The 18,295-nt window shown below is 41.3% G+C and overlaps 1 protein-coding gene across 3 annotated transcripts in view; it reads right to left on the bottom strand.

Moving 5' to 3' along the window:
* The window catches only part of pkmyt1 (protein kinase, membrane associated tyrosine/threonine 1), a 176,143-nt gene extending 158,201 nt beyond the window's left edge, over positions 1-17,942 (bottom strand). For 2 of the 3 annotated variants that reach the window (XR_008807358.1, XM_056253638.1), the window contains exons 1-5: positions 17,855-17,942; positions 16,562-17,058; positions 15,683-15,920; positions 15,244-15,538; positions 12,960-13,066 (exon numbers count right to left, since the gene is read on the bottom strand). Coding sequence is in view for 2 of the 3 variants with exons in the window: in XM_056253638.1 (XP_056109613.1) it covers positions 12,960-13,066; positions 15,244-15,538; positions 15,683-15,920; positions 16,562-16,930 (1,009 nt within the window). In the remaining variant the exon portion in view is untranslated. Of the gene's footprint in view, positions 1-12,959; positions 13,067-15,243; positions 15,539-15,682; positions 15,921-16,561; positions 17,059-17,850 lie in introns of all 3 variants that reach the window. The other variant, XM_056253639.1, reaches the window with a different exon arrangement.
* Between the last annotated feature and the right edge of the window lie 353 nt (positions 17,943-18,295).

Below are 18,295 nucleotides of genomic sequence, written 5' to 3'. Positions count from 1 at the left end.
TCAGGTCTGCTATTGGTGTAGTGCATTCTGGTGTCCCTCAAGGTTCTATCCTGGGCCCTATACTTTTTAACATATACGTTTATCCTCTTGGTCAACTTTTAAGATCATTTGGTCTCAGTTTTCAATTCTATGCAGATGACACCCAGGTTTATATACATTCAAAACCCGATGTAAATGCGGCTGTGTCTCATCTTTCCTTTTGTATTTCTGAGATAAAAGATTGGATGTCTGGAAATGTTTTATGTCTAAACAGTGATAAGACGGAGGTAATGCTCATTGGTTCACCTCACCAGCTACGGAAGGCTGGTTCCCCCACTTTTAGTGTAGAAGGTTCTACACTTCATTTTCAGACTAAATAAAAAAATTTGGGGGTGATATTTGATAATAATTTGACATTTGTTCCTCATGTTCAGAGCACTGTCAGGACATCATTTTTTTTCATCTCAAAAATATAGCCAGAATGCGTCCTATGTTGTCACTCCCAGTGGCTGAAAAGCTAATTAACATTTTTGTATTTTCTCGTATTGATTACTGTAATGCTCTGTTGGCTGGGGTTTCAAAAGCTACCCTTAAACTACAGTTGGTACAAAATTCTGCTGCTCGAATTCTATCTGGAAACAGGACAAGGGACCATATTACTCCGGTACTGGAATCTTTACACTGGCTCCCTGTCAGATTCCGTGTTGATTTTAAAATCTTAATGCTTACTTATAAGGACTTGCATGGACTGACACCTCATTATCTAACTGAACTTTTAACACCCTACACAGCAGTACGTGATCTCCGCTCTTTGGAAGCTGGTCTTTTACTTGTTCCGCATACCCGACTAAAATCCATGGGTGATAGGGCCTTCTCGTCGAATGCTCCAAAACTTTGGAATTCCCTGCCTATTGAGATTAGGCAAGCCAAATCTCTTAGTGTTTTTAAAACATCACTTAAAACTTATTTGTTTAGGGTAGCCTTTACATAATTGTTTATAATTGTCTTAGTATTATTACTATTATTATTATTAATCCTATATTTCATAATGTTTTTCTGTCAGTAATGCATTGTTTGTTTAATTGTATGTTTTATGTTTTTATTCTTGTGAAGCGCTTTGAGATACCTTTTAAAGGCGCTATATAAAATAAAGTTTATTATTATTATTATTATATATTAATTACTATTTCTTCCTTTAGAGATAAAGGCACTTCTCCACTGTCGGGCCGAAAGGTTCTAAGAATGCTAAGGAGAGGTTCCAGTTATATTTCCACTTGAGCCTTGTACAGCACGGCACGATTACAACCCGTTCTTGGACTGGAATTCTCAGCGTTGTTAGCTAACCTTGCTGAACCATGTTGCTAGAATGCGCGAAGTGACGTCGTGTCTCAGGATTGGTCACTTGTCTGCTGCCTAACTAGCAGTTTCTCTGTAGCTGTCTAAGAGTGCTATTTGAGAGACGTAAACACAAATTAATAATAAATTAAAAGAAATATCTGATCATCCTCCAGAACACGGTTTCTATTTACATCTCGTCTGTAAACTCTTGCGTTACCAAGGCAAAGACTGACGCATTTGTATTGCATTCCAAAGAGCTCCGTTATCAGCCCCACAGTGGAAAATGAAACCATATCCGTACCGGAATGGAACAGTTAAGCAAAGAGAATGGTTTGGCCTGATGGTGGAAAAGCGACTTAAAGTGTAACTGTCAGTACTTTTTGCAACAAAATAATAGCTCCAACGAAAGCCATTCTGAACGTCCAGGAGGTATCCGGAACAGATGCTCAAGCCACGTCAGCTGACCCCTCTCGATGTGGAGGAGCAGCGGCTCTACTCTGAGCTCCTCCCGAGTGACCGAGCTTCTCACCCTATCTCCAAGGGATCGCCCAGCCACCCTGCGGAGAAAGCTCATTTCGGCCGCCTGTATCCGGGATCTTGTCCTTTCGGTCATGACCCAAAGCTCATGACCATAGGTGAGAGTAGGAACGTAGATTGACCAGTAAATCGAGAGCTTCGCCTTACGGCTCAGCTCTTTCTTCACGACAGACAGGTACATCGACCGCATTACTGCAGAAGCTGCACCGATCCGTCTGTCAATCTCCCGTTCCTTCCTTCCCCCACTCGTGAACAAAACCCCAAGATACTTAAACGCCTCCACTTGAGGCAGGAACTCTCCACCAATCTGAAGTGGGCAAGCCACCCTTTTCAGACTGATGACCATGGCCTCGGATTTGGAGGTGCTGATTCTCATCCCAGCCGCTTCACAGTCGGCTGCAAACCGTCCCAGTGCATGCTGAAGGTCCTGGTCTGAAGGGGCCAACATGACAACATCATCCGCAAAGAGCAGAGACAAAATCGTGTGGTCCCCATACCAGACAACCACCGGCCCCTGGATGCGCCTAGAAATTCAGTCCATAAAAAATATGAACAGAACCGGCGACAAAGGGCAGCCCTGCCGGAGTCCAACATGCACCGGGAAGAAGTCTGACTTACTGACGGCAATGCGAATCAAGCTCCTGCTTTGGTCGTACAGGGACCGGATAGCCCTTAGCAAAGGACCCCGGACCCCATACTCCTGGAGCACCCTCCACAGGCCGCCGAGAGGGATACAGTCGAATGTCTTCTCCAAATCCACAAAGCACATGTGGATTGGTTGGGCAAACTCCCATGAACCCTCCAGCACCCTGTAGAGGGTATAGAGCTGGTCCAGTGTTCCACAGCCTGGACGAAAACCGCACTGTTCCTCCTGAATCCGAGGTTCTACTATCGGCCGTATTCTCCTCTCCAGTACCCTGTCATAGACTTTCCCAGGGAGGCTGAGAAGTGTGATCCACCAGTAGTTGGAACACACCCTCCAGTCCCCCTTAAAAAGAGGGACCACCACCCCGGTCTGCCATCCCAGAGGCACTGTCCCAGACCGTCACGCGATGCTGCAGAGGCGTGTCAGCCAAGACAGCCCCACAACATCCAGAGACTTGAGGTAGTCAGGGCGGATCTCATCCACCCCCAGTGCCTTGCCACCGACGAGTTTCTTGACTACCTCTGTGACTTCAGCTAGGGTGATGGACAAGTCCACCTCTGAGCCCTCAGCCTCTGCTTCCTCAATGGAAGACGTGACGGCAGGATTGAGGAGATCCTCGAAGTATTCCTCCCACCGTCCGACAACATCCCCAGTTGATGTCAACAGCTGCCCACCTCCACTGTAAACAGCGTTGGTAGGGCCCTGCTTCTCTCTCCTGAGGCGCCGGACGGTTTGCCAGAATCTCTTCGAGGCCAGGCGATAGTCCTTCTCCATGGCCTCACCGAACTCCTCCCAGGCCCAAGTTTTTGCCTCCACAACCACCCGGGCTGCAGTCCGCTTGGCCTGCCGGTACCCGTCAGCTGCCTCAGGAGTCCCACAAGCCAACCAGGCCCGATTGGACTCCTCCTTCAGCTTGACGGCATCCTTTACTTCCGGTGTCCACCACCGTGTTCGGGGATTGCCGCCTCGTCAGGCACCGGAGACCTTACGGCCACAGCTCCGAGCGGCTGCTTCGACAATGGAGGTGGAGAACATGGTCCACTCGGACTCAATATCTCCAGCCCCCCTCGGGATCCGGTCGAGGCTCCGCCGGAGGTGGGAGTTGAAGATCTCTCTGACAGGACACTCGGCCAAACGTTAGCCTAAATTCAAATGCTATTTATTTTTTAGATATAATAATCAACACTCAACACATTGCATGAAAACATGTAAACTGAACAAAAGGCAGTTTTTGCATTAACTCTAATTCGTTAATGAAATATAGCTAATAATTTACACAGTTGCTGTCATTTTCATGAAAGATATTTTACTTAACCTGTTAATGATTTCTTGATTATTTAATGTATAAGTAAAATATAATATATAGGCTAAAATAGTGCATTTATTTAGTGCAAGAGTTTATTTATAGGAACCAACAAGCTGTGGACACTGAATGACTTGCCTGCTGAGGTCAATATAATGCTATGTGACAAACTAAGCTGTTTTATTGACGTCTTTCCGCTGCTGAAACACTGATTGAGCGATTACACGAGTTATGATGCCTTTCAGTAAGTATACTGTATCTTTCAACATACCTTCAGGTGTCCATTCATGTTTATTCTGTAACTGATGAAGAGATGATCGCGTTTACTCGCGCTTCACGCTGCCACTTGAAATGAGGAGCCTAGTACATTGATCTGTCACGCCACATCAAAGAGCTCCAAAACGGCATTTATTGTTTGAACAATAACGGCATTTATATGTATCAAGATTACACCTTGCTTATTATCGAAAGTAACAAAACACGGAGCTTGCTATTATATGGTGTTAATGGTGGTTAGGCTACAACAATGAATTCGTTGTGTACACGCATAAGACATGAGGTCCAATGAGCAGGGCTGGGCCGGGGTAGCAGGGGGCGGGGCGTGTTCGGAACGCCATAAAAGTATCGCAATACGTATCGTGGGTGCTGTATCGCGGTTTTTCGGTTCAGTTTGAATATCGTTACACCCCTAGCTTGTAGAATAATTTTATGAATATGAATGTATGCATAATAGGGGTGGGCGCTATACCGGTATGAACGTGAATACCGGTATTATGTTGTGCCATGATATGGATTTTGCGATACCGAGGATACCGTATTCATAAATTCAAATTTTGCAGTTATATTGTTTTGGTCAATTTGGTAGCCAACTCTTTACAACTGTTAACACTAATGACGATACAGAATCGAATACGCTGTTTAAGGAAATGGCTGATTTGGCGCTTCATGCGTGAAGTTGCTGAGGCGATTAACCGCTGTCCTGTGACGCGTTCAATGAAGGACCGTAACGTAGAACACATCGCTAGTGCTAAGCGGCTGTTCATAAAGGATGCATCTTTTGCGGTGGAATGGGAAATAACAAGGTAATGAGACGCAAGTTTGACTTTTAACTGGAGCGCAGCATTATTAGAATGCCGTTTCATTTGCGAGACGCGGGTGCAACACCAAAACAAGTTCGTCAAGCACAACAAACGTTAAAGTTCTAGGCTACTGTATGTTTGAGATGTCATGTTTTCATGAAGGTTGAAAGCTGCTGTTATTATCTTTGTTTTTACAAAACATTTACTGCTAATAATATTATCCACGTGGAGACATTTCCCCGCAATGTAACGTTAGGCTATGAATAACAGGACACGACACACACATAAGCGCGCGCATAGACACGACACAAACATAAGCGCGCGCATACACACACACTGGTCCACTATCTTTGTGGGGACTCTCCATAGACGTAATGGGTTTTATACTGTACAAACTGTAGGCCTTTATTCTGTCTCCTTACACTAATGAATTAGTTTGTATGAAAATTTCCATTGTTTTTTTCTTGTATACTTTTAAGTTCTATTTATTTGGTGCTTTGTTCAATCTCAAACCATTATTTTATTTTTATTATTAAGATGTCTGCATAAGAGTTAACTGTAATCTGTGCAAACATTAAACTTAAATTAAACGTCTCGCTTTGGTCTACACAGGAAGTGTTCTGCTCGCTCTGCTAAAGCTAAACTATAATTACTAAAGCTGAAACTAAATAAAATAAAAACTATATAGAAATGTGTTTGCAAAATAAAACTAAATAAAAACTAACAAAACCATTAATGAAACTAGCTAAAACTAAACTGAAATTTAAAGCAAAATTGAAAACGATATTAAAATAAAAACTAATTTAAAAAAGCAAAACTATAACAACAGATATTCCCGGAGACAGAGCACACCCGAAGACGGCTCTCACTCAGAAATCAATAAAGTCTTCATTCGCTGCCGGTTCTCATTATGACAAGACGAGCAAAAAGTGGAAAGACATAACAAGTGCATTCAGGCCTACCTCATGTTGCATGTTTGCACTTTTTGAGAAAAAAAAATGGCACAAAAAAAAAAAAAAAAACATTTCAGGTCTATGTCCAATGAAATGCCTCACCTGTTTCTAGTTATCTACTGTTAAAATACATATTTTGCCTGTAATTTAACTAAGGTGTACTAAAATGTGATTCCAATTTTTTTCTCATATCGCGATATAATATCGATATTAGGGGTGGGGTACGATATCACCTCACGATCCGATCCGATTCCGATTCTGGGAGTCACGATCCGATTCCAGAACGATTCTTTATCTACCTACCCCCCCCCCCCCCCCTTCCCCTTATTAATTCAATAGTTTACATAAGTAATTGAGTACTTTTTAAAAAATAATTACAAATTAATTTGTTTTTATTAAAACAGTTGAATGTTAAGAATTTTAAACTAATATAACAAATAATAAAGAGGAGCATAGAAAAATATAACAAACAACAAACAAAAAGTGCTTTCAGTAGCCTATAGATTATCTGAACGTTTTCCATTCAAGAACTGTGAGTGATTTTTCTTTATCTTTACTGTTGTTTTTTACTATGACATCATGTCACTGCGGGTGATCTATTAAGCTGCATTCACGCACGCATCTCTTTTGAAATAAAAGAAGTAATGCGGTGTGTCCTGTCCGTTTAATCACTTAAGACATAACTGGCTGTGTTTACGTTAATTTTGCACAAGTACATTAAACCACTACACGGAGTCGCACAGCCGCATGCGCGAGCAGTCTCACAAACAAAGCGCGCGTCAGCATTTGAAATTGAAAGCAGCCTTCTGTTAGTGAGGTTCATATTTTAAATATATAAGTCCACTGCATTCCAAACCACACAAATGACGACTTCGTAGAGCATTTGTAAGGAAAATACCGACGGGCGAGACAGCACACTTCAATTGTGTAACATCAAAGAAAGCGCGCGTCTCTCACAGCGTATCCTGTGCAATGAAGCCTGTGAATGTCCTTGTAATTCGCTTCAACCTTTCCGAACTTTATGAAAGATTATTTTACGGAAGGTTCGAGTGGTGTATGTGTGTGAGGAATTGGAAGCAAGCAGAATACGGGTGTTTCTAAAGCAAACTCAACGTCATCGCACATCTGGTTAAAAACTAAGCTCAGAATCGATTCTGGAATTCTCAGAATCGATCCAGAATCGTTGGAGAGAGAATCGCGATGCATCGATGGATCGATTTTTTCTCCCACCCCTAATCGATATCGTCCGGACAGTGAAAAATATTGTGATATGAATTTTTGCTCATATCACCCACCCCTAATGCATAATGTGAAATTTCAACATTATTTCTAAATTATTTGTTAATGATATTGAGTATTTTCTGTAATAAATAGAGTTCATAAACCTTTGTTTGACTAGTTTATTCTGAACCCGCTCAATAAGCGCCACGCCACAAAATAAAAGTCACAACAACAAGCGCGGCTTACATCACTTCAGAGTTCCTACTGGCGGTGCGAATGCAACCAGGAAAATGTTCCTAAGGGAACCATTAGTTCTCGGGGAACCACCCTGATGGCTAGTTCCTAGAGGTACGTTTCTAGAACTACCCGGTGTGAAAGCGCCTATTGTGCGAAACCCAGGGTTCCTACAGGTTTCTTCAAGTTAAATTCAAGTCTTTTTAAGACCATTTATATAAAAAATGAATACCTATTTCACGTCCCTACCAGCAAAGAAAAACAAAATCCTTGAACTTGTGTTCATTTATTTTTCAAATGTGGAACGGGTAAAAGATGATAAGCCAAGCTGGTGTGAAAAATAAAAACATTTCAGTAGGACACAAGAGAGTTTGCCGAACAATGTTAAGTTGTTTTTTAACATTAGCTACTTATTCCATGCTGGGAATATGGGGAACTGAGAGACCCCTGAACAAATATAGCTGCAAGCAGCCATTCCGGGGCCAAGCGCAAACGCAGACGACAAGACATGCCAACATGGCTGGAAGTTTCAGACCGACAGCAGCAAGGAGCAATTAAAGACATTTAAAGATGAATTTAGGCAAATGGCTAAAAAATCATATATACAGTAACTTTTAAGATGATTTAATGGATTATCACTTTCGACCAATAGGTGGCGCAGTTACGAAATCGATGTGATGTGGTCAGAGTGAGGTGACAATGACACATACAAAGTTTGGTGTCAAAATATCAAGGCATTGCAGAGATAAAGACTTAATAGTCATTTTGGCAGCATGTCTCAACTTTGCTGCTGCGGTATACGAAAACGGTTTCGTCTATCGTCACGAAATCCATAACTTTTAGTCGGCACGGTATGGAGATGACACGATTCGATTTTGGTGAAAATCGGACGAATGGTCTAGGAGAAGTTCGAAAAAGAAGGTTTTGAAAGTAAATAAAGATGGCGGACAGGAAGTTCGTCCAAATACGTCAAACTTGGTATCTATGTTCTCGGCATGACCCAAGGAATCTATTAAGACCAGTGTCATTACAATAAGCACATTTTTAAAAAAGTTATTAGCATTTTTGGAAATGTAATTTTAACTTTTGACCAACAGGTGGCGCTGTCTTGAAATCTTTTGAGTACCTTCAAGGCAAGGTGCTGGTAACAAATTCTGAGTTTCGTAATGTTACAGCAATGTGTTCATTAAGTATAGCATTTCACATCACAAAACTGCATTGAAATCAATGGGATTTTCATGTTTTTTTTCTATTATAGCGCCACCAAGAGGCAAAATCCCACAATTTTTTTCATGTGTCCTCAGAGTGAGCCCCTACATCTGTGTGTCAATTTTGGTGAAGATATCTCGATTAACTTCAGAGTTATAGACATTTATGTGAAAAAACACGTAAAAAATGACCGCTATGTGACTTTGATTGAATTTTACGACCCCTTACTATCAATATTTTGGCATTTGGGCATTGGCATATAGCTATCGACCTATGTTTCCAATTTTCTGACGGTGGTTTCGTCTCGATCGGACTAACGGTTTCGAAGATATCGGCAAATGTTTTTTAAGCGCTAAATTACAACGCTACACAAACCGTAAGTCGAAACCTAGCATATTTGGTATCTCTGGACTCGGCAACGATTCAGGACCTCAACGAGATGACTCCCGTGAAAATAAGTCAACCACAGCCAGAGTTATAAGCATTTGAAAAATAAATTTTACCACTAGGTGGCGCTGTTTCGAAACTTCTCAGGCTCCTTCAGGGCATCGTACTGATGACCCATACCGAGTTTCGTAACAATTCGTTCATGCGTTCAAAAAATACAGCATTTTAGCACATAATTCAAAATGGCCGACAGCCAAAATGGCCGATCTGGGAAAATTGGATATCAGTCGACTCGGCATGACGCCCTGAATCTAAAGAGACCACTTTTATGATTTTTGGACAAACCGTTCAGAAGTTATGAGCAAAAATAGCCGTTTTTCATATCTCCGGACCAGTAGGTGGCGCTGCGCCGAAACGCAGCATGTAGCCTCAGGTCATGCTTGTGATGACATGTACCAAGTTTGGTCTGAATACGATTAAGCGTTGCGGAGATACAGCCTTACGTCTGTTTTCGCAAGCGCTACGTAAAATTAATTTGCGCGTTTATCGAAAACCGTTAAGCGAATCAACTTGAATTCCATAACTTTTTGTCGGCACTGCCTGGGGATGATCTGGTGCAATTTTGGTGAGAATCGGACAAACCGTCTAGGACGAGTTCGCAAAAGTAGGTTTTTTAAACCATTCAAAATGGCGGCCATATTTTTATGACGGAAAATGACGTCATAGGGTGGGATCGAATCGTCATGAGCTCAGGAATCAGAGGAAAAAAGAATTTTGTTGATAGGCCTTACAGTTCAAAAGTTATTAGCATAATGATTTTGAAATTTTGGACAGGTGGTGGCGCTAGAGGCAATGAGTTAGAGACACCAAAATTGGTGCAATTACTGTTGGGACTGTCCTCTATCAGAATGTCAAACCGGAACAACTTTCCCGGATACGGTTCTATGGGCTGCCATAGACGCCCAGTCGGAAGAAGAAGAAGAAGAAGAAGAAGAAGAATAATAAGAACCGGAACAGATACAATAGGTGCCTCCGCACCTTCGGTGCTTGGCCCCTAATAATAATAAGAACCGGAACAGATACAATAGGTGCCTCCGCACCTTCGGTGCTTGGCCCCTAATAAGAACCGGAACAGATACAATAGGTGCCTCCGCACCTTCGGTGCTTGGCCCCTAATAATAAGAACCAGAACAGATACAATAGGTGCCTCCGCACCTTCGGTGCTTGGCCCCTAATAATAAGAACCGGAACAGATACAATAGGTGCCTCCGCACCTTCGGTGCTTGGCCCCTAATAAGAACCGGAACAGATACAATAGGTGCCTCCGCACCTTCGGTGCTTGGCCCCTAATAAGAACCGGAACAGATACAATAGGTGCCTCCGCACCTTCGGTGCTTGGCCCCTAATAATAATAATAAGAACCGGAACAGATACAATAGGTGCCTCCGCACCTTCGGTGCTTGGCCCCTAATAATAATAAGAACCGGAACAGATACAATAGGTGCCTCCGCACCTTCGGTGCTTGGCCCCTAATAAACATCGAAAATTACAATAATCGTGGTTGACAAATGAAACTTTTGAGGAAAAATACAATACGGAGAAGTTACATACAGCACAATTTTTAAGACCCAGACATCAAAATTCAAGACTTTTTAAAGTCTTTTTAAGGTATTATTTCCAAATGAATAAATTCAATGCTTTTAAGGCTTTTTAAGACCCCGCGGGAACCCTGGAAACCACAAGGTCCTTAAAGGATTAGTTCACCTCAAAATGAAAATTTTCTGATAATTTACTCACCCCAATGCCATCCAAGATGTTCATGTCTTTCTTTCTTCAGTGAAAAAGAAATTAAGTTTTTTGAGGAAAACATTTCAGGATTTTTCTCCACACAATGGACTTCAATTGCAACCAACGTTTTGAAGTCCAAATCAATGTAGTTTCAAAGGGCTATGAAGTGCTACAAACGGCTCTGCACGTTCCCAGCTGAGGAATAGGGTCCTATCTAGCGAAACAATCGGTCATTTTCTAAAAAAATAAACATTTATATACTTTTTAACCACAATTGTTCATCTTGTGCTGGTCTGCGACGCGCCAGGGATTACGTCATCACGTTGGAAACGTCACGCATCATGTCATCTATCTAAGTTATTTGTCTGTGTACTCCGGTTAAAAAAGGCAGGGAAGGGCGAAAAATTCCATTTCATTTTCTCCCGTTTTCTCCTCCAACTTCAAAATCGTCTGACATCTTTGTTTTAATATTATATAAAAAAAAAACCATGACGTTTCCAACGTGATGACGTAATCCCTGGCGCGTCGCAGACCAGCACAAGACGAACAATTGTGGTTAAAAAGTATGTTTGTTTTTTTTAGAAAATGACCGATCGTTTCGCTAGATAAGAGCCTATTCCTCAGCTGGGAACGTGCAGAGCCGTTTGAAGTAGGGATGGGCATTTTTCAAAAATATTGGATTCGAATATTCGGGTTCCTAAAAATCAAATATTCGTTTATTTAAAGGTTCTCTAAGCGATCCTGGGTGACGTCACTTCTTGTTGACGTTCGAACTATTGTCAAACAAAACGGAGGCTAGCTAGACCCTCCCTCCTCCTCATCCGCACACTAACCCCCCAAACCCTTCTTGTCGGTCATTGGCTGGAATAGTTTATTATGTTTCAGGGAGCGGGTCGCTGCAGTTTGCTTTTGTTGCTGTTTGTGGAGCCTGGGCTGTCTACAGAGATCGTGTTTCTTTACAGTGTGTTCAGGGGACAGGCAGCCAGCGGTTAGTGAGGAGATGTTTGCTGTATGTGACAAAAAAAATTTTGCCCTAAAAAACGCGTGACATCGCTTAGAGCACCTTTAAATGACGTATAACGAAAAAGACGTTATTTTTTAAGTTGATTTTTTTTTACGTTTTTGTCACCATTTCTGAACAAGCTTACAATTGGGCAATATACACAACAAGCTTACAATATATGTTAAAGTTTTCTTTTAGTTGAAAACATTAAACAGTAGGCCTATGTGTAAACAAAAAATATAAAAAACAAAAGCATTAATAAAAGCATGCTCAAGCAGCGCGAACGGAAAAAAAAACGCCTAATAAAGCAGATTGCGCCAGATATCGTACAGAATGTACACACACACTCGAGTCAGCATATGATTATCGTGTTGCAGGGGCGCCGCCAGCAATTTATGCTCGAGTGAGAAAAGGCGCTTTGCTGACAGACGTTTCAGAGACACAAAGATAACGGTGTTCTAAGTTTCTAACAGCACTTTGCGTTTTCTGTTCTTAAACCGGTCTCCCTCAACGAAACTTAAAGGAAGTATATGTCTCAAAATCATTTTGCTATTAGATAAGTTATCATCTCGGATCACGCGGGGTCCAGCTGCGCTTGCCTGCAGCCGTGATGCAGTGATGGACAGCTGTCTTTCCTCAGTCGACTGTTTGGATTTCATGTGATTTCTCATTGTGGTGATGATATTATAACTCAGATTAATTAATTAATTTGATCAAAAGTAATTCCATTTAGTAAGATCATTTTCAAGTAATTCCAAACTTCGCGAGGCAGACGACAACATTATGTGATCAAATACACACAACTTGTTAAGACACTCCACAGCGCCACCCAGTGCATTTAATTATAACTGTGAGTTAGTGCTTGGGATTTATCATGGATTCACTGCATTTACGGCCAGCAAAGCAACGTAGTAAAATTCGAATAGTATTTTATTTTTCGAATAATAATTACAGATCGAATATTTGAAAATTCTAATATTCGTGCACACCCCTAGTTTGAAGCACTTCATAGCCCTTTGAAACTGCATTGATTTGGACTTCAAAACGTTGGTTGCAATTGAAGTCCATTGTGTGGAGAAAAATCCTGAAATGTTTTCCTCAAAAAACTTAATTTCTTTTCCACTGAAGAAAGAAAGACATGAACATCTTGGATGGCATTGGGATGAGTAAATTATCAGGAAATGCTCATTTTGAGGTGAACTAATCCTTTAAAGTGTCCCTAAACGTATCAAGAACATTTTCAGCATTTCACTTAGCCACATGAAATGATAATGTACAGTACCATTTGTGAATTCTGCTGGTAAGTGACCCTTTCGGAGCTGCTGCCAGTCATCTTCTCCTTTAGGAACTTCAATGTTACAGGCCAACTCCAGGATGGAAACACCCAAACTAGAAGAGAAGAGAAGAGAAGAGAAGAGAAGAGAAGAGAAGAGAAGAGAAGAGAAGAGAAGAGAAGAGAAGAGAAGAGAAGAGAAGAGAAGAGAAGAGAAGAGAAGAGAAGAGAAGAGAAGAGAAGAGAAGAGAAGAGAAGAGAAGAGAAGACTTTATACAATACATGATACTTTATAAAAATCACAAAATACCTAATTTGGTTCTTACCATTGACATTTAATTATAAACAAGATAACTAGTGCTGTCAAACGCGATTAATCGCATTAATGTCATAGTTAACTCGCGATTAATCGCAATTAATCGCACATTTGTAGGGATGTAACGATTCACTCGCAACCGGTTGAAAATCGATAAAAATGTGTGACGATTCAAGTCGGTTGAAATGTTAGACGAATCACGATACACGTTTTAAACAGCAGGGCGCGTTTACTGTATAGCCTACTGTGAAGTTGTGAACCTCGCTTTACAGGCACAATAGCAGCGAGCACACACTGGCGTGAAGCTAGCGAGTGTTTTCACTTCATTCATGGAACTTGATCTTGTGTGAGCCAAGCTCAACTTCCATAGGAATGAACTGAAAACGCTCGGTTTGCTCCGCTCGTGCCGCACCAGTGTGTGCCAAATAGACTGGTGTGCACGCGCCGTCAAACAGTAGACATGGCGACGGCAAGCGTAGATGTTGACGCTGACTCATTCAAATCGGAGGTGCGGCGGCATTTTGACTTTCCGTAGACTAACAATAATCACCACCATGAGAAGCACCAGTCAACTCCGTTTTCATGTAAAAGTCATTAATACGACAATTGCGCGAGCCACGGAGATCACAAGGTGCATCAGTGTTTCCGTGGCAACCAGGTGTTGTATTTATTTTACTATCTCTTTCTCTAAATGAGTTTTTTTTTAACTCTTACTAGTGTAATGATACAAATTATATCAAAATTAGAATCTTGCCTTTATTACAATGTAAAACCCCTGTCAATATGGTACTAATTTTACACAGTCTTTTACATAGTGTGCAAAGGTACCAGTGTCCAGCCTCTTGACCAAACAGACAGAAAGACTGAGTTGAAACAACCTTGAAGGGAATTTTTTTAATGTAGTTTTATTATTTGACAAATATATTTTAAATTAAAAAGAAATGTGCAGCATTTTGTCTGAGAAATAATAAAAGGGACACTTTTGTCTTAAATCTCATTTGTTAAAAAAATCGTGAGAAAATCGTATCGTGAAACCAGTATCGTGAATCGTATCGCATCGTGAGATGAGTGAATCGTTACATCCCTACACATTTGTATCTATTCTAAATGTCTCTTGATTTCTTTTTGTCCCATATTCTTTTTTCTCATTTTAATGCTCTTATCAACATGGAAAAGTGGATTGGCTTGCTTTGTGCAAATGTTTTTTTATTGAAAACAACATTGACAATACTGTGTTCAATTTCACACTAACATTCTCACTTGGAGAAAATAATCTCTCACACAATGTAACACTGTCCATCAATAAAAGGGTGAAAGAAATACTGAGGAGGTCCTGATATTGACGAGGGGGCGGAGAATTCGCATCAGCTGTGTGTGTGTGTGTGTGTGTGTGTGTGTGTGTGTGTGTGTGTGTGTGTGTGTGTGTGTGTGTGTGTGTGTGTGTGTGTGTGTGTGTGTGTGTTTGCTTGCTTGGCCATCATCAAGTGGTATTTCAGACCGGACGTGCTGCGATGATGATAGCTCAGTTCACAATGACAAAACACACAGATCACTTTGGTCTTGTCAATGTAACCATTTGGCAACTTTTTAAAAGTAAACTTTCCATTCAGAATCTTAGGCATCCATTTCGGCGTCTCGCGCTCGTCATCCACTCAAAAACGTAACGTTAACCAACTAGTTGGCCGGCTCGCAGTCGCAAGCCAAAACAAGTGTGTGCGGCGTGCCTGTTGTTTTGTTTCCGGTCTAGCTAGATCCGCTTGCGCTTTCAAAACGTCCTCACGCGGCGCAAGCCATTGAAATGAATGGGTTTCATAGCATGCCGCGTCGTTGCAAATGCATGTGAAAAAACTACAAAGTTTGCTAGGCCAAAAAGACCGTTAATCGCACGATAAAAAAATTAACGCCGTTAAAATGGGTTTGCGTTAACGCCGTTAATAACGCGTTTAACTGACAGCCCTAAAGATAACATTCACTAACCTAAAGATGTCTGCAGCAGTCCCATACTCTCCTCTCAATAGCTCAGGGGCCATATATCTGGGGTCTCCTTCCCGTAAATCATCATCCATCTTCATTTCTCTCTTTTCCTCTATCACTTGGTTTTGGACATCTCTAGGAAGCTTGATCAACAAGCCAAAATCTCCAAGTTTGAGCCGTCCAGCCTTTGTAATGAAAATATTTGCTGGTTTGATGTCCATATGGGCGAACCCATGAGCGTGCAAGTGGTCGAGCGCTGAAAGCATGTCACATAGGTATGTCCAGGCACTTGTCTCATCTGGTACAACACAAAACACACACACTTGTCTTGAGTAAGTTATATTTGCAATGCAATGCAAAAAAAATGCAATGTTTTAATATAAACCAGTGTTTTGTTGCGGTCATTGGTGAGAGAGTTTTTCTTGTGTAGTTTGCTGTATACCAGTGTGAAATGACGTTTCCTCAGCGTATAGCTGTAGGCTGGTACAGCAGAGTTCAGTCTGGATGTAGAGGTGACCAGCCTCCTCCCAAGCCGCAATGAAGCCCAGCACGTAAGGGTGTGGCAGTAGTCTCTCATGATTCCAAGCCTCAGTAATGCTTTTTGCTCGTTCAACCTCACCACGGAATCGCTGCACTGAACGCTTGACAGCGTACTGGCAACCGTCCAAAAGACTCACCACCTGACAGACAAAAATGATACAACTGTACCGTCAAAGTGCTTTACAATGGGATCAGGGGTCTCTCCTCAACCACCACCAGTGTGCAGCATCCACCAGTGTGCAGCATCCACACACCAGCTATAGGTGGAGAAGAGAATAAAGCCAATTCAATGGAAGGGGATTATTAGGAGACCATGATAGATAAGGGCCAATGAGGGAATTCGGCTAGGACACCGGGATTACACCCCTACTCTTTACGAGAAGTGCCATGGGATGTTTTATGGCGACAGAGAGGACAGTCATCTGAAGAACATCTGAAAAAACACATTATCATTAGTGTATTCATTGATGATCTTGAAACATCACCATTATCTGAAATGTATCATGTAAATGTATTATATGTATCAGCTTCAGAAAACATCCGTGGTGTACCTTTACTTCAGCGAATCAAGTCTAGTTATTTTTTTAAAATCATTAGTTACTTAACATTTTTTTAAACCAATTTTGTGTAAAAATGCAGAGACATTGGGCAGAAAAAGATGGTGGCTGATATTACTTCTCACTAGAAATAGAAGTATACATCCTGCAGAAATAGTATGAATAGGAATGGTGGTAGTATGCTATTCCACATAAACCCTTAGAAGGCATTTAGCATGTCTCACCTTGAAAACCTCACCAAAGGAACCTCGTCCAATAAGGCCCAGGTTGGTAAAGCACTGGCTGAAAAAAGACTGCAGTCGAGACGGGTCGTACACAGAGCGAGGAGGGGGCGACTCTATAAGGGAGCGTGACAGGGGCGTCCACGGAGTGGGGTGATGGAGAAACACTCGACTGAGCGGGGGGCATCCTTTAGATGGTGGCCGTGGCGGTAAAGAATGAGATAATGGCCGCGGAGGGGACAGGGAGGAAGATGATGAGGAAGAGAAGGGAGGTCTCCGTTTCTTTAGGGAAAAGGACTGCTGGGCATGAGAGAAGTGGGTAGGCAGAGGGAGAGGGGTGCTGACCACTGATGTCTGATAAGAAGACGACATAGGAAATGTATTTTAGGCAGTTCTTCTAATGTAAATGTAGGCTTGACAAATTTTCAGATGATACTTCAAATTATGGAATTGTGAATGCTGACTGCTCATCCAGATGCTCCACATCAGTATGCACTAACCTATAACAGAACAGAAGATGGGGTGTTTAATATTATGACTGAAATATAATTTATGACATAAAATACACAAATGAAGAAAACAATACCAAAACAAATATATAGCAACCATCAATGACTAAGTTGACAATACTATAAAGTACCATTACACATAATTGCGGCAGTAAAACAGTAATTTGATGGTGTCAGATGGTACTGTGATATACACCATAGCACTGAATAATTACCATTACCAAAACATGGCAATACCATGGTATTTTTGTTAGCGACAAATGATTTGAAGACAAAAGTCTCGTCTTGATGATTACCATAACGGTAGCTGCTAACTTAACCGCATTGGTTAACTTACTTTTTAATAGTCCACGGAACACCAGCACAGTAGGCAGGCCTACATCACAGAATACAATGTGTTACCAGGGTAAATCTACATGGTATTACCATTGCATTTATTTTATCGTATCGCAGATACGATAAAATAAAAAGAAAACAGTAAGTTACTTTGTGGAACAAATTAAAGTATAAATTGTGTACCATGAATGATCATTCAGGAGAATATTTCAAATAATATAATATTACATTATGTGCTACAGTAACTTTACATCGACAGATAATACAAAAATTGGCAGTATCCGATTACGTGCGATCAGTTAAAAAAAAAAGTTCTTATCGGAACTGAAGCAGCTGTGATGATATAAAATGACCTTTGCAGAAAGTAAACATAAAAAAATGCTCTCCTTCAAAGGGATCTTCCGTCACAAATAAAGTTATTTATTATGTTTCAGAAAAGTTACATACCTACATTTTGTGTTGCTTTTGGTTGGTATTCAAATATCCATTTCTTTTAATCAATCAAAGTATATTATTATTAATCATATCTCGCGCCACACTTCAGGAGCGGGCGATGACGTACCTCCGTGTGCGTTCTCGGTGCATTGTGGGATAGTGGAGAGTTCTTCTTCTACTTCTCGCTCGCTCTCGCTCTCGCTCTCGCTCTCTCTCTCTCTCTCTCTCTCTCTCTCTCTCTCTCTCTCTCTCTCTCTCTCTCTCTCTCTCTCTCTCTCTCTCTCTCTCTCTCTCTCTCTCTCTCTCTTTTTATTTTGCTCTAACAAAACTGAGCTTACATTCAATCATCACATCACAATACATACCACCATACCCAACAGTAAGTAAGTTAAAGACAAAGGGAAAAGAAAGAAAGAAAGAAAGAAAGAAAGAAAGAAAGAAGATTTTTTTAGTTTTT

This window comes from Rhinichthys klamathensis, unplaced genomic scaffold, assembly GCF_029890125.1.
Source record: "Rhinichthys klamathensis goyatoka isolate OS25496 unplaced genomic scaffold, OSU_Roscu_1.1 h1tg000108l_1, whole genome shotgun sequence".
In the NCBI taxonomy this organism is placed as follows: Eukaryota; Metazoa; Chordata; class Actinopteri; order Cypriniformes; family Leuciscidae; genus Rhinichthys; species Rhinichthys klamathensis.
The sequence above is the reverse complement of the archived record's forward strand: the minus strand, read 5'-3'. Positions and strand labels throughout refer to the sequence as shown.